The 24,167-nt window shown below is 45.7% G+C and overlaps 1 protein-coding gene across 3 annotated transcripts in view; it reads right to left on the reverse strand.

Annotated features, from left to right (window-relative positions):
- si:dkeyp-9d4.3 (caskin-1) overlaps positions 1-24,167 on the reverse strand; it is a 92,431-nt gene that overhangs the window by 8,924 nt on the left and 59,340 nt on the right. For 2 of the 3 annotated variants that reach the window (XM_034188936.1, XM_034188938.1), the window contains 8 exons: positions 23,683-23,867; positions 22,982-23,063; positions 19,876-19,943; positions 7,119-7,226; positions 6,525-6,626; positions 6,263-6,401; positions 3,261-4,072; positions 2,508-3,159 (listed from right to left, as the gene is read on the reverse strand). In XM_034188936.1, coding sequence (XP_034044827.1) covers positions 2,508-3,159; positions 3,261-4,072; positions 6,263-6,401; positions 6,525-6,626; positions 7,119-7,226; positions 19,876-19,943; positions 22,982-23,063; positions 23,683-23,867 — 2,148 coding nt within the window. The remainder of the gene's footprint in view (positions 1-2,507; positions 3,160-3,260; positions 4,073-6,262; positions 6,402-6,524; positions 6,627-7,118; positions 7,227-19,875; positions 19,944-22,981; positions 23,064-23,682; positions 23,868-24,167) is intronic. The other variant, XM_034188937.1, reaches the window with a different exon arrangement.

Raw genomic sequence — 24,167 nt, forward strand, 5'->3', positions numbered from 1 at the left:
TTAATCAATAATGTGGTGATTAAATTAATTTTTCTACAGCGTGAAAGGAGGATCAGTAAAATGTCTAAAAATAGAACCCAGGTTGAAAAAAGTCAGAGTTCTCCTTTAAATATCTGCTTTGTAAGACATTAATGTGTTAAAAATGTACATTAAATAGCCTCCTCAGAAAATAGGACTTGCTTATTAATTTCATTGTATTGGCCTCTTATTCTTACACCATTTTATATGAAAATTTATTTTATGAATGCAGCTTAGGTTTAATGCATCTGACTGGCAATCCAAAAAAAAAAAAAAAAAAAGTAAAAGCAACTTAATTGCAAAACGGCTCATCTCCTTTATGTGGCTATTTAACTCTATTCCAAGCTCAACCCTTTCATTAAGTTTCTAAAAACAGTCATGTAAAAAAAACAAAACTCCACAACCTCCCCTGTAGACTGTAAAATAACAGTTTGAATTTCAGGCGTTGTGTGTGTGTGTGTGATTTCAGTGTGTTCTCCAGCTGATGTTTGTTGGCAGGCGTGTGCAGGAAAACGCTGCAGCCATAAATTGACCGTGTCTAATGAAAGACCCAAAATGAACTCTGGGAACACAAATGGGTCTGCGGTGTTGATGAATGGCATCATAACAAGTGCACAATCTACAGCGTCTGATTTATATCGCTGCTGATCCAAGATTTCATCAGACTATAGGGCACGAGCAGTCATTTATTTTAGGGTAGAAGTTGCACAAATTGGAGTGTAAAATCTGCAGGGGCTTGGCTGAGGCTGCTGCAGAGGTTGGTTCTGTCTTGTTGCCAGTTTCCCCCAATTTGGTGGCAAAATAAGATGCACTGTTTGATTCCATTTGCATTCAATAAAACTGAATTTGTTGCATTTAGCAGTGATGCAGGTTGTACTGACTCCATTTGACTGACGTAAGATGTTCATTTTGGTGTTGGGGCAACCCTAACCCTTGGGTACCTCTGGAATCAGTTTGTGTGTGTAAGCCTGATCCTGTCAGATCTCAGAAGCTAAGCAGTGCAGGGCCTGGTTAGTACTTGGATGGGAGACCTCTTCGGAACACCAGCGGCTGTGTTTCTCCAGGTTGCACTGGAGTTGCGTCAGGAAGGGCATCTGGCGTAAAACTTGTGCAAATTGTGGATCTGGCTGCATCCGCTGTGGCGACGCCGAACAAAACGGGAGCAGCTGAACGGACAACAACAACTTAGGCTGACTCAGATGAGGTGTGCATGTTGGATTGTGAGGGAATGGCAGCCATGTGGAGCATGCCTGTGTAGCACCAAAAACCAATTTCTGCAGCATTGAAAAAGTTTATGGTTTACTAGCAGAAGTGGGTAAAAGTCCTGCCATGTTTTGCCTTTACCTGTGCACCAAAAGATGCAACCTGCCTGAGGAGTCAAACTATTTAGAATCAGCTGGTTTAGTGGGTCAATGGAACAAATATGTGAGAGGACTTTTTCTCACTGAAGCTGTGGTTACCCACCTCTGTTTACTAGTTATGATTTTTTGTCATATGCATTTCCAAGAACAACTCTGTTAGTGTAAAGACTCTCTGCTGCCCTCTACAGTTTATTTCCTGAGCATGCAGTCTGACTCAAACCTGCAGCAGATCTGCCACACCTTAACTTCTCGAATCGATGCTGACAGTGCTGGCTACATTTGGGCAGTGGGGATGGACTGGTGGCATGGCTGGTTGGTTGCTGTTTGAGAATCGGGGCAGTTTTGTGGTGCAGTGGATGCAGTGACACACGGCACACGTGCAGGTGACCTGACCTGACCTACAGGCACAGTTATAGAGACTTTCAGGATGTGCATCTTGAAACCCCAATGATTCTGAACTTTTACAGTCCAAAGAGGTTGAGTTCAGTACGACCCCTTTAACAAATAAGCATTCAAAGAATTCTACGTCTTAATACACGTATTCATACCAACAAGGCTTACTGGTCACTGCAAACGTGATGACATCATTGTGACATCACATACATGAGCATGTGACATTATACACACTCTAGATCATCCTTCCAGCTCTCTTTGTTCAAACAAAAAAATAAATGTCTTTTGCAAACAATTCAATGGCCTCCTTTGACCTTGACCATCATATTCATGTCATGCTGAGACATTGTGGCGTGTGTGTCTGTGCACACACACACAGGGTGATGACAATAATCTTGCAAATCCCTCTGGGGTCTCGACTAACTATACGTTCTGTTCAGTGTTCTTCACTTATTCCTCCTGCTGCAGAACATGTGCCAAATCTTGTCAAATTTCATTTAAGAAACTTTATTTTTGGCAATTATTTTGAACAATTTAAATTTTTAGTGCCAATGATTCAGTGCCTGGTGCTAAAAACAAAACAAAAAAGAAAAATCAAACTTTTATTTTTCCAAATGGACAAAAAATTAAAATAAAAACTAAAAAAAGTTGCCTGTGTATGAAAATATTTACATCTTTTCACAGCATTGTGATTTATGTTCACAATACATGCACCGTTGGTGTGTCATGTCTCACCAGGACTCTGTGCCGTGTTGGTATTATCTGGCCCGGGTATAGGAACTCTGCGAGTCGGGGTCGGGGGGTCAGCCTGCGTCTTCTTCATGGTGGCCGTGGTTGGTTTTGGCGACATGGGCGGTTTCAGAGACTTCCTGGCCTCCATCCACTCACAGCTCTCCCTGCTGGCCTCCGTCCTTTCAGAGACCTCAGACGTTGGCTTCCGCCTCAGAACCACACCGCCGTTCTGCTGCGGCTCACCGCCGGGTTTCTGGCCCCCGTTTACTCGACTGCTGACAAAATCCGCCTGGTTATTGCTTTGATCAACACTTTCTGAATGCTCAGACGTGCGCGCCCTCCTGTGATCAGAGCTGGTTGCCATGGTAACGGCAACGGTGGTGGGAGCCGTGGCTGCAGATGCTGAGACGTCTGTTGGCACAGGATGCGGCTTCCGTCGGAGAGTCGCCGTGCCGTCTGCAAGTTCGGATGTGGATGTGAGCACAGTGGAGCGTGGGCGGGGCTCCGGACGTGGCTGTGCCGGCTGCCGAGACGAAAGGTCAATCTGATCACCCTCTGCTACTCCACTGATGGTCCTACGCCGACTTATGACATCGTCTTCCTCAGATCCAAGACCACCGGCGCCCGCTTGACGTCGAAGTATCGGCGGGCTCACCTGGAGACCACATGACGGTTACCTTGTATCCTCACACAAACCCTGCAACGCAAATATACCAAACACAAACTCAAACACACAACCTCCCACAAATACAACACCTGTAGGTAGTTGGCACCGCTTCCCATATTCCTTGGTAGAATTTTTGCTCCACCCACAATGGATGTTTCCAGCATGGCGGCAAGGCTGCGCACACTCCCAGAGGCTCCCTCTGATCTCTCCAGGCCCGCTGATTCCTGAGCTCTCAAAACTGATCCCAGGCTTCCGCAGTCGCTGGCACGGCGCTCCCTGTACGTCGGCAGCCCTAGAAGCCCCGCCTTTTGCCCGTCTGCCTCCCCATCAGCCCCGGTAATGGAAGAACAGGACCTTTTAGGTGGTGTTGGGGGCCGACCTTTCCTTCGGGGTCGGAGTGTGACAGATGACTGGCTTCGGTTAACAGTGATGTCGTTGGGGGCAGCAGTAAGTGCCGAGCTGCTGCGGCACACGGTGGCATATCTGGAGTCTGTTTCAGAGCCAATTAGACTGTGAGTCCTCTGCCGCTCCTCTTCCTCACTGGGCAGGCGGAGGAGTGGCTCTGACGAATCCGCTGTGGACGTCTGGGTGGACGGCCGCGGCCGAGCCCTCGGGGAGGCCTGCTGGGTTCGAGCGTGCGTCGGGGTTTGAGGAGTAGTTTGCGTTGGCGTGTGGGGGGGCGTGTGTGTCCGTGTGTGACCGGGGCGGGGTTTGGCCAGCGGGCTCGGGACTCTGTCCCTCTGCTTCCTGGCCTGTTTTTGAGACACGGTGCTTTCTGAGCTGACGCTGCCTCTCGGGCTGGATGGAGAAGAAATGTGGCTTTGAGAAGGCTCGGAGACACTTTCTCCTCTCTGGAGCTCCTTCAGTCTCCTTACTCCCAACATTAACTTCTTCTGGTGGCCTGAGAGAATCACAATGATGGAGAAAACAGATTTAGAGTGTAGAGCCAGAGAATATTTTGCATAATACAATCAAGCCAAAACACCAATATACAGAGTATGGTCTATGAATGGCAGTTTAGAATGAATATTTCCTTAAATAAATAATTTAATAAATAAAATAAAATCATGCATTGATTAAAAAAAAGAAGCAAATTTCTAATATAAACAAACAAAAAAAATTGTTATATGGAGCAATATCAAAATACTGTGGCACGTTTTAAGGAACAGGCCAAAACATTTGTTAATTTATATAAATATAATGCAATGCTAAAATATCCTCGGCCGTATGCACATCGTCGTCTTTATAATTTGCTGTTGTTTAACTAATTATTACGATCCCATTGTCTTACATACATTTTGTACATTTTGTTCAATAAAGCCTCTCTATAAATCAGTCAATCAGTCATAAACAATATTTATATTTTAACGGCATCTGCAGGAGCTTTTGACAAGAGCGGAAATTAGCTTTGAGTTAGTGGACGCTGACGTCCGTGAAGTGTCTTGTAAATGACTCCATAGGTGTTATCAGGTTACAGAAACAGCATTTTCAGTTTTAGAAGTGTTTATTTCACATTATATAACAGCTGAGTGGATTCTTGTCATTTGACTGGCGCTTTAAATGTCACGTGACATGGATTATTCCTCCCATTTGTGTTGCATTGCATTTAGAGTGCAATTTGATTCCATTTTGTGTGCAAATTTGGTTCGATACGTTTGGTACCATTGCGCTCTGTGCACACGCAGGCGCGCGCGCACACACAACAAATCCACTGCGCTGTAAGCCGTCTGGAGGCTGTTAGGAGGAAGTTAGAATGAAAAGCTGGACTAATTTCTGACATGATTTTTTTCCCGCTGCACTGAGAAAGTCTTTGTTTTGTTTTGTTTTGGCAGTACACAAAGTTGTGCACGCCATTGCGGACAACATCGCCAGAATTATTTTTGGACTCATATTTAAAATTCATGTTGGACTGTTGATGTCAGAGCAGCAGTGATGCACCAAAGCTCGACAAATTTCAGACGTGATTTTCGCTGGAGTGAAGATCGAACACAACCTCTTTTTATTTTTTTTTCTCTGGAAGTACACAAGTCAGTGCAGTGGAACATCAAATATAAGTCCTTTTTCTGTTGTTTATAAATTTATATAATGTCAAATGACAAGGATCTATTTTAGCCGTTATATAAAACAAATAATAAATGTTTTTACATTCTTTCAATGGAACGAATATTTAATTCCGTGAAAGCTGGAACGTACCATTCAATTCAGCTTTGTCTCGTTGAATGGTATGTTCCATCTTTCACCTCATGAAATATTCGTACCACTGAACTCATAAACATTCGTTATTTGTATACTAGCATTCACATAATATATTACAAAGAGGTTATATTTACACACAAACAAAATGGAGTTTTGCAGCTTGCTAGACCAGCCTGTGACATCACCACGCTAATATCTGCGAAATGTCTTATAAATAAGTTCAGAGGTGTTATTAGGTTCCAAAAACAGTGTTTTCAGTTTTAGAAGTGTTTATTTCTCACTAGCTTTTACATTACGTATATATGAGAAACGTATATAAACACACAAAACACAGGCGTTTTGGAGAGACCAGCCACTGACGTCACGGTGCAGCACTACTCTGATTGGCTGTCACCCCCGCCACTCAAAAAAAAAACCCCAAAAGAAAACAAAATAAAACAAGCAAATAAATAAACAAACGGAACAGATTGAAACAGAATGTGACCTTTTTAACCTCTTAAAATAGGTCAAGGTTAGCCAACTTTGAACTTGTACAAGGTCTGTGTCCCAAGAATGTTCCCTGTGAATTTCAAGACTGGCAGTAATAGGACTGGACTTATTCTGAACACAGACAGACAGACGCAAAGCTTTTGCAATACCTGATGGCCATATTTGATGGCTTTGAGTAAAAATAATTTTTCTTCATAAATAAATTGATTTATTTATTCTGCATTTCCTGCCTCCACCTCTTTTTTGCAGATCCACACCAAAAAATGCATTATTTTATTCCTCACCTGTCAGTCTCCTCTGCATGTTCTTGCAAAAGTTGTTTTTTGTAAAACCTGGCAACAACCCATCACACCAGAAAAACAAATAACAATAATAATGCTGTTAAAATTAGGTGGATTTGTCGTACCGAGCTTAGTAATGCCGATTTCTTGTAGGTCTTCAAGACTGATATCGGACACAAAGTCGATGTTTTCGTATCCGTTCTGGACCAGAACTTGGTAGTACTGACTAAGGCCTAGCTGAGACAACCAGTCTGCCAGATTGGCCTAAACAAATACGTAACGTACAAACACAGAGAGAGAGGCAGCACAGTGTTCACAGCATGTTTACAACTTTCACATCTTCAAGTCACACGCTCTAGTTTTATATCGTGCACGTGAGACTCTTACAGGCTTGTGGTCTGGCAGCCAGCCCATGGACGGCATCTTGCTGATCTCTGATGTTAACTTCTTGCGATGTCCAGGCTTCATGACCCCTATAGCCGTGAGGTCCTTCAATGCAAAGCACACATGCACACACTATAGGTGTTTTTTTTTTTTTAAATAATGGAAATTAAACTTTATGCAAACATCTGACATTTGTACGTGAGCTGTACATGATGTGCCTTCAGCAATATTCTTCTTTGGCTAATCTCTGGTGAGTTGCCCCCTGCCCTCTGGGAGGGTTACCTCATACCACCGTGTTTGCTTCACTGTGCACACACATACACACAAACAATGGCACAAACACACTGAAGGAGCAAGCAATAGTATTTACAGCTGGCACACGCAGCCACGTGTGAACTCTGGCATGTAAATGAAGCAGACGGAGTATGAGAAGTGACTGGCTGAGGCTCAGGGACTCACACAGGGTCATGTGACAGATACAGGAGGGTCATGATGACATCGTCCAGGCCAGTAGGGAGCTGATTTGAGAGCTGTGCTGGGCGGAGCCTTGACAGACAAGGGGCAGGTCGTGATAGGATCAGGGGATCATGACCTTACCTCAGAGGTCATGCAGCTAATGGTGTCTAGATCATATCCCGCGGTGAGGAAGTGGGTGGTGTAGAACTGCAGCTGAAACTCACCCAGCCACGCCACTACTGCCTGCTTCTAGAACACAGAACACAAAATACTACTGTCTGCTTCTAGAACACAACAGTACTGCCAGCCTCTAGAAAACATCTCAACAATCAGCTTCTAGGATTACAAACAGCACAGCCTACTTCTAGAACAAAAAACACCTACTGCTTTGAGAACATGGAACACAAAATACTAATATCTGCTTCTAGAACAAAACGGTATCACTACCCTATTGAACTCATGGCGATCAGTTCCTATGATCACAAAACAGTACATCCTACTTCTAGAACTTAAAATATTGCTGCCTACATCTAGAACACAGAGCACAAAATACTAATATCTGCTTCTAGAGCACAACAGTACTGCGTGTCTAGAAAACAACATGGTAATGGCTTCTGTTTTCATAAAACAGCACAGCCTATGTCTAGATCAAAAATACCACTGCCCACTTCAAGAACACAAAATATTAATATCTGCTTCTAGAACAAAACAGTACTGCTAGCCTCTTGAAAACATGACAATCAGCTCCTATTATCACAAAACACAAAATCCTACTTCTAGAACTTAAATATTGTTGCCTACTTCCAGAACACAGAACACAAAATACTAATATCTGCTTCTAGTGCATAACAGTACTGCCTGTCTCTATAAAACAACATGGTAATAGTGCCCGTTTTCATAAAGCAGTACAGCCTACATCTAGAACAGAAAATATGACTGTGTACATCTAGAAGACGGAACACAAAATACTAATATCTGCTTCTAGAACATAACAGTCCTGCTAGCCTCTAGAAAACAGGACAATTACCTCCTATTAACACAAAACAGCACAGCCTACATCTAGAACAAAAATATCACTGCCTACTTCAAGAACACAGCACACAAAATACCAATATCTGCTTCTATAACAAAACAGTACTGCTACCCTCTGGAACACAACATGACAGTCATCTCCTTTTATCACAATACAGTACAGCCTACTTGTAGCCTGTTTCTAGAACACAAAATACTAATGATTAATTCTTCAACACAATAGTACTACCAGCCTCTAGAAAACAGTCTAGTCAGCTTTTAGGAACACAAAATGGCACTGCCTACTTTTACAACATAAAAATACCACTGCCTGCTTCTAAATCACATGACATGAATACACAATTTCCTGCTACCAAATCACAACACAAAACAGCACTGCTCACTTCTAGACCAGAATTTAGAACAGCAGTGTCAGCCTCTTGTCTGATTCTAGAGATCCAAATCAGCACAGGCTAATTCTAGGGAAAAAAAAAAATCACTGCCTTTTTCTGGATCCCATGACAGAAGCACATTATTGTTTGTTCCCAGCAACACAAAACAGCATTGCTTGATTCTAGATCACTAGAACACAGACCTGGAATGCCAACCTCGTCTCCATCCACAGACACAAAGTAGCACAGCCTATTTCCAGAACACAGCTTTCTGCTTCTAGACCACTCATTGAAAAACAGAATTGCAGGTTTACAGACCATAAAGCACTACTGACTTGTGTTCTTTTGTTAGTTTTATTTTTAGAAAGCAAAGAACAACTGGAACAATAAGGACATGTCTGCTTTCTTGGACACAAGTGTAAAACACTACTGCACGTTTTACAACACACAACACAAACCAGCAGCACCTGATCCCAGGGCACACAGCCTTTCTCTATGCTTTCTAGAACAGATGAAAACATAACTGTTTGCTTCTGATATGCATAAAACAAAATAGTACCTCCTGCTCAAGACTACAAAGAGCTGTTGTCTGATTGCTATTTGATAGCAGCAGAATGCCACTGCCTTATTCTGGAACACATGTAGTAATATGATATAACAACCCTTCCTGATTCTGGAATATAAAGCAATGCTGTCTGTTTTCTCTGTCAAAGATGGAAAACATAGCTGCCTGTTACTAGACGAAAAATAATAAACCAGTATTTCATGCTTCTTCTTCTTAAAGTACTTACTATAGCCTGCTTTCCAGAACACAGACATAAAACGTATCTGTGTGTATCTGTCTGTGTAAAACGTATCTGTGAGCACCAGTGCCTTAGTCTAGAATATACACTCTTGCATGCTTCAAGAACACAGAGCACTACAGCCTGCTGTACAGAACACAGGCATAAAACACCCATGGGTATTTCAAGAACACAGAACAGTACAGCCTGCTGTCCAGGACACAGGCATAAAACACTCTTGTGTGCTTCAAGAACACAGAGCACTGCGGGCTCCTGTCGAGGACACAGGCATAAGACACTCTTGCATGCTTCAAGAACACGGAGCACTGCGGCCTGCTGTCCAGGACGCAAGCATAAAACACTCTTGCATGCTTCAAGAACATGGGGCACTGCAGCCTGCTGTCCAGGACGCAAGCATAAAATACCCTTGCGTGCTTCAAGAACACAGAGCACTGCGGGCTCCTGTTGAGGACACAGGCATAAGACACTCTTGCATGCTTCAAGAACACGGAGCACTGCGGTCTGCTGTCCAGGACGCAAGCATAAAACACTTGTGTGTGCTTAAAGAACACGGAGCACTGCAGCCTGCTGTCCAGGACGCAAGCATAAAACATTTGTGTGCGTCAAGAACACGGAGCACTGCAGCCTGCTGTCCAGGACGCAAGCATAAAACACTTGTGTGTGCTTCAAGAACATGGAGCACTGTGGTCTGCTGTCCAGGACACAGGCATAAAACACTTGTGTGTGCTTCAAGAACATGGAGCACTGCGGCCTGCTGTCCAGGACGCAAGCATAAAACACTCTTGCATGCTTCAAGAACATGGGGCACTGCAGCCTGCTGTCCAGGACGCAAGCATAAAACACTCTTGCGTGCTTCAAGAACACAGAGCACTGCGGGCTCCTGTTGACGACACAGGCATAAGACACTCTTGCATGCTTCAAGAACATGGAGCACTGCGGTCTGCTGTCCAGGACGCAAGCATAAAACACTTGTGTGTGCTTCAAGAACATGGAGCACTGCAGCCTGCTGTCCAGGACGCAAGCATAAAACACTTGTGTGCGCTTCAAGAACACAGTGCACTGTGGTCTGCTGTCCAGGACACAGGCATAAAACACTTGTGTGTGCTTCAAGAACATGGAGCACTGCGGCCTGCTGTCCAGGACGCAAGCATAAAACACGTGTGTGCTTCAAGAACATGGAGCACTGCGGCCTGCTGTCCAGGACGCAAGCATAAAACACGTGTGTCCTTCAAGAACACGGAGCACTGCGGTCTCCTGTCCAGGACGCAAGCATAAAACATTTGTGTGCTTCAAGAACACGGAGCACTGCAGCCTGCTGTCCAGGACAAAGGCATAAAACACTCCTGCGTGCTTCAAGAACACGGAGCACTGCGGCCTGCTGTCCAGGACAAAGGCATAAAACACTTGTGTGTGCTTCAAGAACATGGAGCACTGCGGCCTGCTATCCAGGACAAAGGCATAAAACACTCTTGCATGCTTCAAGAACATGGGGCACTGCAGCCTGCTGTCCAGGACGCAAGCATAAAACACTCTTGCATGCTTCAAGAACACAGAGCACTGCGGGCTCCTGTTGAGGACACAGGCATAAGACACTCTTGCATGCTTCAAGAACACGGAGCACTGCGGTCTGCTGTCCAGGACGCAAGCATAAAACACTTGTGTGTGCTTCAAGAACATGGAGCACTGCAGCCTGCTGTCCAGGACGCAAGCATAAAACATTTGTGTGCTTCAAGAACACGGAGCACTGCAGCCTGCTGTCCAGGACGCAAGCATAAAACACTTGTGTGTGCTTCAAGAACATGGAGCACTGCAGCCTGCTGTCCAGGACGCAAGCATAAAACATTTGTGTGCTTCAAGAACACGGAGCACTGCAGCCTGCTGTCCAGGACGCAAGCATAAAACACTTGTGTGTGCTTCAAGAACACGGAGCACTGTGGCCTGCTGTCCAGGACAAAGGCATAAAACACTCCTGCGTGCTTCAAGAACACGGAGCACTGTGGCCTGCTCTCCAGGACACAAGCATAAAACACTTGTGTGTGCTTCAAGAACACAGAGCACTGTGGTCTGCTCTCCAGGACACAGGCATAAAACACTTGTGTGTGCTTCAAGAACACGGAGCACTGCGGCCTGCTCTCCAGGACACAAGCATAAAACACTTGTGTGCGCTTCAAGAACACAGTGCACTGTGGTCTGCTGTCCAGGACACAGGCATAAAACACTTGTGTGTGCTTCAAGAACATGGAGCACTGCGGCCTGCTGTCCAGGACGCAAGCATAAAACACTTGTGTGTGCTTCAAGAACATGGAGCACTGCGGCCTGCTGTCCAGGACGCAAGCATAAAACACGTGTGTCCTTCAAGAACACGGAGCACTGCGGTCTCCTGTCCAGGACGCAAGCATAAAACATTTGTGTGCTTCAAGAACACGGAGCACTGCAGCCTGCTGTCCAGGACAAAGGCATAAAACACTCCTGCGTGCTTCAAGAACACGGAGCACTGCGGCCTGCTGTCCAGGACAAAGGCATAAAACACTTGTGTGTGCTTCAAGAACATGGAGCACTGCGGCCTGCTATCCAGGACAAAGGCATAAAACACTCTTGCATGCTTCAAGAACATGGGGCACTGCAGCCTGCTGTCCAGGACGCAAGCATAAAACACTCTTGCGTGCTTCAAGAACACAGAGCACTGCGGGCTCCTGTTGAGGACACAGGCATAAGACACTCTTGCATGCTTCAAGAACACGGAGCACTGCGGTCTGCTGTCCAGGACGCAAGCATAAAACACTTGTGTGTGCTTCAAGAACATGGAGCACTGCAGCCTGCTGTCCAGGACGCAAGCATAAAACATTTGTGTGCTTCAAGAACACGGAGCACTGCAGCCTGCTGTCCAGGACGCAAGCATAAAACACTTGTGTGTGCTTCAAGAACACGGAGCACTGTGGCCTGCTGTCCAGGACAAAGGCATAAAACACTCCTGCGTGCTTCAAGAACACGGAGCACTGTGGTCTGCTGTCCAGGACACAAGCATAAAACACTTGTGTGTGCTTCAAGAACACAGAGCACTGTGGTCTGCTCTCCAGGACACAGGCATAAAACACTTGTGTGTGCTTCAAGAACACGGAGCACTGCGGCCTGCTCTCCAGGACACAAGCATAAAACACTTGTGTGCGCTTCAAGAACACAGTGCACTGTGGTCTGCTGTCCAGGACACAGGCATAAAACACTTGTGTGTGCTTCAAGAACATGGAGCACTGCGGCCTGCTGTCCAGGACGCAAGCATAAAACACGTGTGTGCTTCAAGAACATGGAGCACTGCGGCCTGCTGTCCAGGACGCAAGCATAAAACACGTGTGTCCTTCAAGAACACGGAGCACTGCGGTCTCCTGTCCAGGACGCAAGCATAAAACATTTGTGTGCTTCAAGAACACGGAGCACTGCAGCCTGCTGTCCAGGACAAAGGCATAAAACACTCCTGCGTGCTTCAAGAACACGGAGCACTGCGGCCTGCTGTCCAGGACAAAGGCATAAAACACTTGTGTGTGCTTCAAGAACATGGAGCACTGCGGCCTGCTATCCAGGACAAAGGCATAAAACACTCTTGCATGCTTCAAGAACATGGGGCACTGCAGCCTGCTGTCCAGGACGCAAGCATAAAACACTCTTGTGTGCTTCAAGAACACAGAGCACTGCGGGCTCCTGTTGAGGACACAGGCATAAGACACTCTTGCATGCTTCAAGAACACGGAGCACTGCGGTCTGCTGTCCAGGACGCAAGCATAAAACACTTGTGTGTGCTTCAAGAACATGGAGCACTGCAGCCTGCTGTCCAGGACGCAAGCATAAAACATTTGTGTGCTTCAAGAACACGGAGCACTGTGGCCTGCTGTCCAGGACAAAGGCATAAAACACTCCTGCGTGCTTCAAGAACACGGAGCACTGTGGTCTGCTGTCCAGGACACAAGCATAAAACACTTGTCTGTGCTTCAAGAACACAGAGCACTGTGGTCTGCTCTCCAGGACACAGGCATAAAACACTTGTGTGTGCTTCAAGAACACGGAGCACTGCGGCCTGCTCTCCAGGACACAAGCATAAAACACTTGTGTGTGCTTCAAGAACATGGAGCACTGCGGCCTGCTGTCCAGGACGCAAGCATAAAACACGTGTGTCCTTCAAGAACACGGAGCACTGCGGTCTCCTGTCCAGGACGCAAGCATAAAACATTTGTGTGCTTCAAGAACACGGAGCACTGCAGCCTGCTGTCCAGGACAAAGGCATAAAACACTCCTGTGTGCTTCAAGAACACGGAGCACTGCGGCCTGCTGTCCAGGACAAAGGCATAAAACACGTGTGTGCTTCAAGAACATGGAGCACTGGGGCCTGCTATCCAGGACAAAGGCATAAAACACTCTTGCATGCTTCAAGAACATGGGGCACTGCAGCCTGCTGTCCAGGACGCAAGCATAAAACACTCTTGCGTGCTTCAAGAACACAGAGCACTGCGGGCTCCTGTTGAGGACACAGGCATAAGACACTCTTGCATGCTTCAAGAACACGGAGCACTGCGGTCTGCTGTCCAGGACGCAAGCATAAAACACTTGTGTGTGCTTCAAGAACACGGAGCACTGCAGCCTGCTGTCCAGGATGCAAGCATAAAACATTTGTGTGCTTCAAGAACACGGAGCACTGCAGCCTGCTGTCCAGGACGCAAGCATAAAACACTTGTGTGTGCTTCAAGAACACGGAGCACTGTGGCCTGCTGTCCAGGACAAAGGCATAAAACACTCCTGCGTGCTTCAAGAACACGGAGCACTGTGGTCTGCTGTCCAGGACGCAAGCATAAAACATTTGTGTGCTTCAAGAACATGGAGCACTGCGGCCTGCTGTCCAGGACGCAAGCATAAAACACTCTTGCATGCTTCAAGAACATGGGGCACTGCAGCCTGCTGTCCAGGACGCAAGCATAAAACACTCTTGCGTGCTTCAAGAACACAGAGCACTGCGGGCTCCTGTTGAGGACACAGGCATAAGACACTCTTGCATGCTTCAAGAACACGGAGCACTGCGGTCTGCTGTCCAGGACGCAAGCATAAAACATTTGTGTGCTTCAAGAACACGGAGCACTGCAGCCTGCTGTCCAGGACGCAAGCATAAAACACTTGTGTGTGCTTCAAGAACACGGAGCACTGTGGCCTGCTGTCCAGGACAAAGGCATAAAACACTTGTGTGTGCTTCAAGAACACAGAGCACTGTGGTCTGCTCTCCAGGACACAGGCATAAAACACTTGTGTGCACTTCAAGAACACAGTGCACTGTGGTCTGCTGTCCAGGACACAGGCATAAAACACTTGTGTGTGCTTCAAGAACATGGAGCACTGCGGCCTGCTGTCCAGGACGCAAGCATAAACACTTGTGTGCTTCAAGAACATGGAGCACTGCGGCCTGCTGTCCAGGACGCAAGCATAAAACACGTGTGTCCTTCAAGAACACGGAGCACTGCGGTCTCCTGTCCAGGACGCAAGCATAAAACATTTGTGTGCTTCAAGAACACGGAGCACTGCAGCCTGCTGTCCAGGACAAAGGCATAAAACACTCCTGCGTGCTTCAAGAACACGGAGCACTGCGGCCTGCTGTCCAGGACAAAGGCATAAAACACTTGTGTGTGCTTCAAGAACATGGAGCACTGCGGCCTGCTATCCAGGACAAAGGCATAAAACACTCTTGCATGCTTCAAGAACATGGGGCACTGCAGCCTGCTGTCCAGGACGCAAGCATAAAACACTCTTGTGTGCTTCAAGAACACAGAGCACTGCGGGCTCCTGTTGAGGACACAGGCATAAGACACTCTTGCATGCTTCAAGAACACGGAGCACTGCGGTCTGCTGTCCAGGACGCAAGCATAAAACACTTGTGTGTGCTTCAAGAACATGGAGCACTGCAGCCTGCTGTCCAGGACGCAAGCATAAAACATTTGTGTGCTTCAAGAACACGGAGCACTGTGGCCTGCTGTCCAGGACAAAGGCATAAAACACTCCTGCGTGCTTCAAGAACACGGAGCACTGTGGTCTTCTGTCCAGGACACAAGCATAAAACACTTGTGTGTGCTTCAAGAACACAGAGCACTGTGGTCTGCTCTCCAGGACACAGGCATAAAACACTTGTGTGTGCTTCAAGAACACGGAGCACTGCGGCCTGCTCTCTCTCCAGGACACAAGCATAAAACACTTGTGTGTGCTTCAAGAACATGGAGCACTGCGGCCTGCTGTCCAGGACGCAAGCATAAAACACGTGTGTCCTTCAAGAACACGGAGCACTGCGGTCTCCTGTCCAGGACGCAAGCATAAAACATTTGTGTGCTTCAAGAACACGGAGCACTGCAGCCTGCTGTCCAGGACAAAGGCATAAAACACTCCTGCGTGCTTCAAGAACACGGAGCACTGCGGCCTGCTGTCCAGGACAAAGGCATAAAACACGTGTGTGCTTCAAGAACATGGAGCACTGCGGCCTGCTATCCAGGACAAAGGCATAAAACACTCTTGCATGCTTCAAGAACATGGGGCACTGCAGACTGCTGTCCAGGACGCAAGCATAAAACACTCTTGCGTGCTTCAAGAACACAGAGCACTGCGGGCTCCTGTTGAGGACACAGGCATAAGACACTCTTGCATGCTTCAAGAACACGGAGCACTGCGGTCTGCTGTCCAGGACGCAAGCATAAAACACTTGTGTGTGCTTCAAGAACATGGAGCACTGCAGCCTGCTGTCCAGGACGCAAGCATAAAACATTTGTGTGCTTCAAGAACACGGAGCACTGCAGCCTGCTGTCCAGGACGCAAGCATAAAACACTTGTGTGTGCTTCAAGAACACGGAGCACTGTGGCCTGCTGTCCAGGACAAAGGCATAAAACACTCCTGCGTGCTTCAAGAACACGGAGCACTGCGGCCTGCTCTCCAGGACACAAGCATAAAACACTTGTGTGCGCTTCAAGAACACAGTGCACTGTGGTCTGCTGTCCAGGACACAGGCATAAAACACTTGTGTGTGCTTCAAGAACATGGAGCACTGCGGCCTGCTGTCCAGGACGCAAGCATAAAACACTTGTGTGTGCTTCAAGAACACAGTGCACTGTGGTCTGCTGTCCAGGACACAGGCATAAAACACTTGTGTGTGCTTCAAGAACATGGAGCACTGCGGCCTGCTGTCCAGGACGCAAGCATAAAACATGTGTGTCCTTCAAGAACACAGAGCACTGCGGTCTCCTGTCCAGGACGCAAGCATAAAACATTTGTGTGCTTCAAGAACACGGAGCACTGCAGCCTGCTGTCCAGGACAAAGGCATAAAACACTCCTGCGTGCTTCAAGAACACGGAGCACTGCGGCCTGCTGTCCAGGACAAAGGCATAAAACACTTGTGTGTGCTTCAAGAACACGGAGCACTGCGGCCTGCTCTCCAGGACACAGGTATAAAACACTTGTGTGTGCTTCAAGAACACAGAGCACTGCGGTCTGCTCTCCAGGACACAGGCATAAAACGCTTGTGTGTGCTTCAAGAACACGGAGCACTGTGGTCTGCTCTCCAGGACACAGGCATAAAACACTTGTGTGTGCTTCAAGAACACAGAGCACTGCGGCCTGCTGTCCAGGACGCAAGCATAAAACACGTGTGTGCTTCAAGAACACGGAGCACTGCGGTCTCCTGTCCAGGACGCAAGCATAAAACATTTGTGTGCTTCAAGAACATGGAGCACTGCAGCCTGCTGTCCAGGACGCAAGCATAAAACACTCCTGCGTGCTTCAAGAACACGGAGCACTGCAGCCTGCTGTCCAGGACAAAGGCATAAAACACTTGTGTGTGCTTCAAGAACATGGAGCACTGCAGCCTGCTGTCCAGGACAAAGGCATAAAACACTCCTGCGTGCTTCAAGAACACGGAGCACTGCGGCCTGCTGTCCAGGACAAAGGCATAAAACACTTGTGTGTGCTTCAAGAACACGGAGCACTGCGGCCTGCTCTCCAGGACACAGGTATAAAACACTTGTGTGTGCTTCAAGAACACAGAGCACTGCGGTCTGCTCTCCAGGACACAGGTATAAAACACTTGTGTGTGCTTCAAGAACATGGAGCACTGCGGCCTGCTGTCCAGGACGCAAGCATAAAACATGTGTGTCCTTCAAGAACACAGAGCACTGCGGTCTCCTGTCCAGGACGCAAGCATAAAACATTTGTGTGCTTCAAGAACACGGAGCACTGCAGCCTGCTGTCCAGGACAAAGGCATAAAACACTCCTGCGTGCTTCAAGAACACGGAGCACTGCGGCCTGCTGTCCAGGACAAAGGCATAAAACACTTGTGTGTGCTTCAAGAACACGGAGCACTGCGGCCTGCTCTCCAGGACACAGGTATAAAACACTTGTGTGTGCTTCAAGAACACAGAGCACTGCGGTCTGCTCTCCAGGACACAGGCATAAAACGCTTGTGTGTGCTTCAAGAACACGGAGCACTGTGGTCTGCTCTCCAGGACACAGGCATAAAACACTTGTGTGTGCTTCAAGAACACAGAGCACTGCGGCCTGCTGTCCAGGACGCAAGCATAAAACACGTGTGTGCTTCAAGAACACGGAGCACTGCGGTCTCCTGTCCAGGACGCAAGCATAAAACATTTGTGTGCTTCAAGAACATGGAGCACTGCAGCCTGCTGTCCAGGACGCAAGCATAAAACACTCCTGCGTGCTTCAAGAACACGGAGCACTGCAGCCTGCTGTCCAGGACAAAGGCATAAAACACTTGTGTGTGCTTCAAGAACATGGAGCACTGCAGCCTGCTGTCCAGGACAAAGGCATAAAACACTCCTGCGTGCTTCAAGAACACGGAGCACTGCGGCCTGCTGTCCAGGACAAAGGCATAAAACACTTGTGTGTGCTTCAAGAACACGGAGCACTGCGGCCTGCTCTCCAGGACACAGGTATAAAACACTTGTGTGTGCTTCAAGAACACAGAGCACTGCGGTCTGCTCTCCAGGACACAGGCATAAAACGCTTGTGTGTGCTTCAAGAACACGGAGCACTGTGGTCTGCTCTCCAGGACACAGGCATAAAACACTTGTGTGTGCTTCAAGAACACAGAGCACTGCGGCCTGCTGTCCAGGACGCAAGCATAAAACACGTGTGTGCTTCAAGAACACGGAGCACTGCGGTCTCCTGTCCAGGACGCAAGCATAAAACATTCCTGCGTGCTTCAAGAACACGGAGCACTGCAGCCTGCTGTCCAGGACAAAGGCATAAAACACTTGTGTGTGCTTCAAGAACATGGAGCACTGCAGCCTGCTGTCCAGGACAAAGGCATAAAACACTCCTGCGTGCTTCAAGAACACGGAGCACTGTGGTCTGCTCTCCAGGACACAGGCATAAAACACTTGTGTTCGCTTCAAGAACACAGAGCACTGCGGTCTGCTGTCCAGGACACAAGCATAAGACACTTGTGTGCGCTTCAAGAACACAGTGCACTGTGGTCTGCTGTCCAGGACGCAAGCATAAGACACACGTGTGTGCTTCAAGAACACAGAGCACTGCGGCCTGCTCTCCAGGACGCAAGCATAAGACACTTGTGTGCGCTTCAAGAACACAGAGCACTGCGGCCTGCTGTCCAGGACGCAAGCATAAGACACACGTGTGTGCTTCAAGAACACAGAGCACTGCGGTCTGCTGTCCAGGACACAAGCATAAGACACACGTGTGTGCTTCAAGAACACAGAGCACTGCGGCCTGCTCTCCAGGACGCAAGCATAAGACACTTGTGTGCGCTTCAAGAACACAGAGCACTGCGGCCTGCTGTCCAGGACGCAAGCATAAGACACTTGTGTGCGCTTCAAGAACACAAACACCACCGTCTTCTTTCTAGACCACAGAGTAGTGTTTCTTTTTCCTTTTTTTTATTTTGATATTCCAATTATCAAAGTCCTCCATCAAATCCAATACCTGGCAGCTGTCATTTGGATTTAATTTTTCAAACCGATCATTGTGAAGATATTCGTCCACAGAGACGTGAGCATATTATGGAGCTCAATCACACTGGATTGAATTGTGAGTAAAAATGAAATATAACGCATCGATTTGAAGAAAGAATAAATCCGAACCAAATTGCTGTTCGACTGAATCGAGGCTCCTCTGCGTGTAAATTGTTTTTGTCTGTGTGTGTGTGTGTGTGTGTGAGAGAGAGAAGTGATTTATTGAGTGTATATGATGCGAATGACTTTTTGTGCTGCAGAAAGTTCTGAATCAACATCCTGGTGAGTGACAGACCGATGCTTTGACATCTTTGGCGATGCTGTTTTTCTCTGCAGTGACAGACCGATCCTTTCTCCTGGTTGCCGGTGGTGTGTGGTCCCTGCCTGCGTGGCATTGTGTGTGCACACGATGTGTCAGTGCGGTGTGAGGGCAGGCGGCGGGTGGAGAGACAGAAGGCAAGACAGCAATCAAATCCTCCATGTGTCTGTCACTCTCCCTTGTCTCCATGGTGACATCCTCATCACAGATTGTAGTGGTGTGCCTCTCCTCTGGGGGCAGCATTGGACAGCACCTATTCAGGTGTGTCACCACCCTCACCGTGCACACTTTACCCCACTGTGGTCAACGTATTTTGCTTAAACTCGTTCAGAAGAAAAAATGGTAACAGAATGAATCAGTCATCCAAAAACTCACTTTCCCATCATCCTCCTCTGCTTTCTTCTCAAAGGATCGTTGTTCATGAACTGCAGAACTAGAAGAACCTTCAAGAAAAGATGACAGTGAGATGAAAAAGGAATCAGAGGGGAAAAAAGACTTTGAAAATATAATTTTACACATCATGCATCCTTGTAAATATTTTACCTTGTATCTTCAGACTTTAGGAATGTCTTTTTGAATTTTCACCTCCTATTTTCATTCATTTATATATCTATTTATCTATAAAGCAAGAAATGTCTGTGTGTGGGTATGTGGCTTGCACATCTCTCTGAGTGTTTCTCAGGTCGACCTCAGCTTTCGGATATGGCTTGCGCATGGCATGATGATGTGCATCCTTTATTATGAAAATTTTGGAGATTAATTTTCAAAACCTTTATTTTGACGTTAAACATTTATTTTGACATTGTAACATTACTACTTCCAAGATGTTTGTATATGGATTTCCATCAAAATTTGTTTCCATATTCAGTTTATTTCTTCATCTAAAACAGCTAACTTAATAAATAAATAAATAAATACACAGTAGTGTTCAGAATAATAGTAGTGCTATGTGACTAAAAGATTAATCCAGGTTTTGAGTATATTTCTTATTGTTACATGGGAAACAAGGTACCAGTAGATTCAGTAGATTCTCACAAATCCAACAAGACCAAGCATTCATGATATTCACACTCTTAAGGCTATGAAATTGGGCTATTAGTAAAAAAAAGTAGAAAAGGGGGGGTTCACAATAACAGTAGTGTGGCATTCAGTCAGTGAGTTTGTCAATTTTGTGGAACAAACAGGTGTGAATCAGGTGTCCCCTATTTAAGGATGAAGCCAGCACCTGTTGAACATGCTTTTCTCTTTGAAAGCCTGAGGAAAATGGGACGTTCAAGACATTGTTCAGAAGAACAGCGTAGTTTGATTAAAAAGTTGATTGGAGAGGGGAAAACTTATACGCAGGTGCAAAAAATTATAGGCTGTTCATCTACAATGATCTCCAATGCTTTAAAATGGACAAAAAACCAGAGACGTGTGGAAGAAAATGGAAAACAACCATCAAAATGGATAGAAGAATAACCAGAATGGCAAAGGCTCACCCATTGATCAGCTCCAGGATGATCAAAGACAGTCTGGAGTTACCTGTAAGTGCTGTGACAGTTAGAAGACGCCTGTGTGAAGCTAATTTATTTGCAAGAATCCCCTGCAAAGTCCCTCTGTTAAATAAAAGACATGTGCAGAAGAGGTTACAATTTGCCAAAGAATGCATCAACTGGCCTAAAGAGAAATGGAGGAATATTTTGTGGACTGATGAGAGTAAAATTGTTCTTTTTGGGTCCAAGGGCCGCAGACAGTTTGTGAGACGACCCCCAAACTCTGAATTCAAGCCACAGTTCACAGTAAAGACAGTGAAGCATGGTGGTGCAAGCATCATGATATGGGCATGTTTCTCCTACTATGGTGTTGGGCCTATATATCGCATACCAGGTATCAGTTTGGATATTTCAAAATACTTGAAGAGGTCATGCTGCCTTATGCTGAAGAGGACATGCCCTTGAAATGGGTGTTTCAACAAGACAATGACCCCAAGCACACTAGTAACCGAGCAAAATCTTGGTTCCAAGCCAACAAATTTAATCCCTCGCAGATGTGAAGAAATCATGAAAAACTGTGGTTATACAACTAAATACTAGTTTAGTGATTCACAGGATTGCTAAAAAAGCAGTTTGAACATAATAGTTTTGAGTTTGTAGCGTCAACAGCAGATGCTACTATTATTATGAACACCCCATTTTCTACTTTTTTTTTTTTACTAATAGCCCAATTTCATAGCCTTAAGAGTGTGCATATCATGAATGCTTGGTCTTGTTGGATTTGTGAGAATCTACTGAATCTACTGGTACCTTGTTTCCCATGTAACACTAAGAAATATACTCAAAACCTGGATTAATCTTTTTAGTCACATTGCACAATATTATTCTGAACACTACTGTGTGTGTATATGTATATATATATATATATATATATATATATATATATGGATAAAATCAAGCGCACCCTTTCTTCTTCTGTGGCATTTAATGGCAGGCAGCATCCCTATTGTTGCATTGCTGCCACCTTCTGCATCAGTCCGTTATAGCAGTACTAAATCCTCTCTTCGAGTCCAGTGTCTTTCAAGTATTTAAAAAGCCAACACTTCCTCCTCTTACTTGACCTTATGGCTAAAATACTTCCTACAGAAACTTCTTTCAGGCCTTACAATCAATTTCCTTCAGTTTTCACTCTTTAATAGATAAACCATTTAAAAATGACGAAATATACTTTGTAAAATAAAATATTTTGAGGGAAAATTAAAGCACTGTGCTAAATACTGTACAGGTATATTCATTGGTTATGATTTTTATTATTTATATTACAACTGGTCGCATTTGACAGCACTGAATTCTGGTGATGGCATTTCACAACACTTTATTTCGAATTCAATTGGTCAGGTGGTGGTATTTATCTGGTGATTTTCTGGTGATTTTTGGTTAATGTTTTAGCCCCCAATTTTGTATTGGAATACAAACGTCCTACGGGCACTGCACTAGTATATTTTAAACATAACTGCAACTGTGATGATTTTTTATGGTGGTTTAATTTGTTCTCCTCATATTACGTTCCTAGAATGTAAACATCTTAAACTATGGTAGGGGTACCACATGTGCTCCTTGAAGTGCCACCTGGTGGTCGCTTGTGAGAGTCCGATCACTTGAAAGGGCTTTTCAGTTCAGTTGAAACAGTGTTTCCACTTCTTCCTTAAAACGGATTTGCAGTTATTTGCTAATCTCAAATGAAATAACATTTTACATTTGTACAATATATTATAATTTATTTTAGTTACTATCTTAATTTTGCAGTTATTTCACATGAAATGGTTAAGAAACGGTTTGTATTAACTGTTATGAAGACCGTTCTTATATAAAGACACTGTTGTAAAAATTACTAAGATACTCGCACAAATACAGAAATACTAAATACACAGATAAAAAGGTAAAACCTAAAGAAATTGCTTCTGGAAAAAACCCCCAAAACCTTTGTGTAGTGTTTGTGTGCTTACTCGCCGACTGTTCCACAGACTGCGACTGCTCCAGGAGATGTTCCTTGGCTTTGACTGACTGGGACAGCACAGTGGCCAGGAGCTAAAACACCAAACACACACTCCACATGAAACATTTACTGTAATCATTCAGATCCCAGCACTGCCATCTGACTCAGCTCAGTGGACTAAGAGCACATAGAGTCTGTTCTATGACCTGTGTGTACCAATAAATGTCATTTACCACAAAATGCCTGAATAAATATATATTTTTAAACAGATGACAGCTCTGCAGCGGTAATGTAAGAGCATTTATCTTGGCTTATTGTTATATAGACGCAAAGCCTTCGCAATACCTGATGGCCATATTTGATGGAAATCAACCAAAAAATCTACAACCTCTTTTTGTGCCCGTCACTTTAAATGTAAAGGAGCTGCTGCTGGCCACACCCCTCTCAATAATCTGACCTCGTCTAAATGGATGTCACATGTCCTTTAACAACAACCTTTTTATTCCGAACAGTGTCAGACAGTGCCAGCTGCTGAACGCGCTTCGGTTCATCGTCATGTAAAGACTACACAAGAGATCACTTGCATTTCGGAACAAATATTTCCTGAAAATGTAATCAGAAAACAAGCTATGTATTTGATTTTATTTTTGTGTGCATATCTGGTAGTAACCTGCGATAAACACACAGATAAATGTACGACGGAGGCCTCACCTTGACCCCTTCTGCTTGTGCGTGCAGACCTGGAGCATTGAGGCCGTGCGTGTTCACGCCTGGCGTGAGTGCAGGGTGCGGACTGGGTGCAGGTGTAGTCAGAACGTGTGTGTTGCCAGAGCTCTGCATGCTACTTGATGACCGAACGCTGCCGATGCTGCCCACGCTGCCGCTGCGCTCTCCTCCTGCACGTGCATACACATTATAGGTTATAGTGTACACTCTAAAAAACAAACAAACAAAGAAATAGGTGACAAATAAAAGGAACATGACAGTCATGAGTGGAGAGATTGTGTATGTTTTCTGCAAATGTTTTTTCATGATGCCATGTTTTGCGATCACCACTCTTGGCTCGGGTTTTTACCTCGGGATATCCACATTGTCTGATCTGACGCACCTGTTTTGTGTTTCCCTGATCAACGCTGCATTCAAGATGAGTACATTTGGAAAACACATGTTGGAAACTTCTGCATTCCAAAACAGAT

The sequence above is a fragment of the Thalassophryne amazonica genome, chromosome 15 (genome assembly GCF_902500255.1).
Source record: "Thalassophryne amazonica chromosome 15, fThaAma1.1, whole genome shotgun sequence".
Classification (NCBI taxonomy): domain Eukaryota; kingdom Metazoa; phylum Chordata; class Actinopteri; order Batrachoidiformes; family Batrachoididae; genus Thalassophryne; species Thalassophryne amazonica.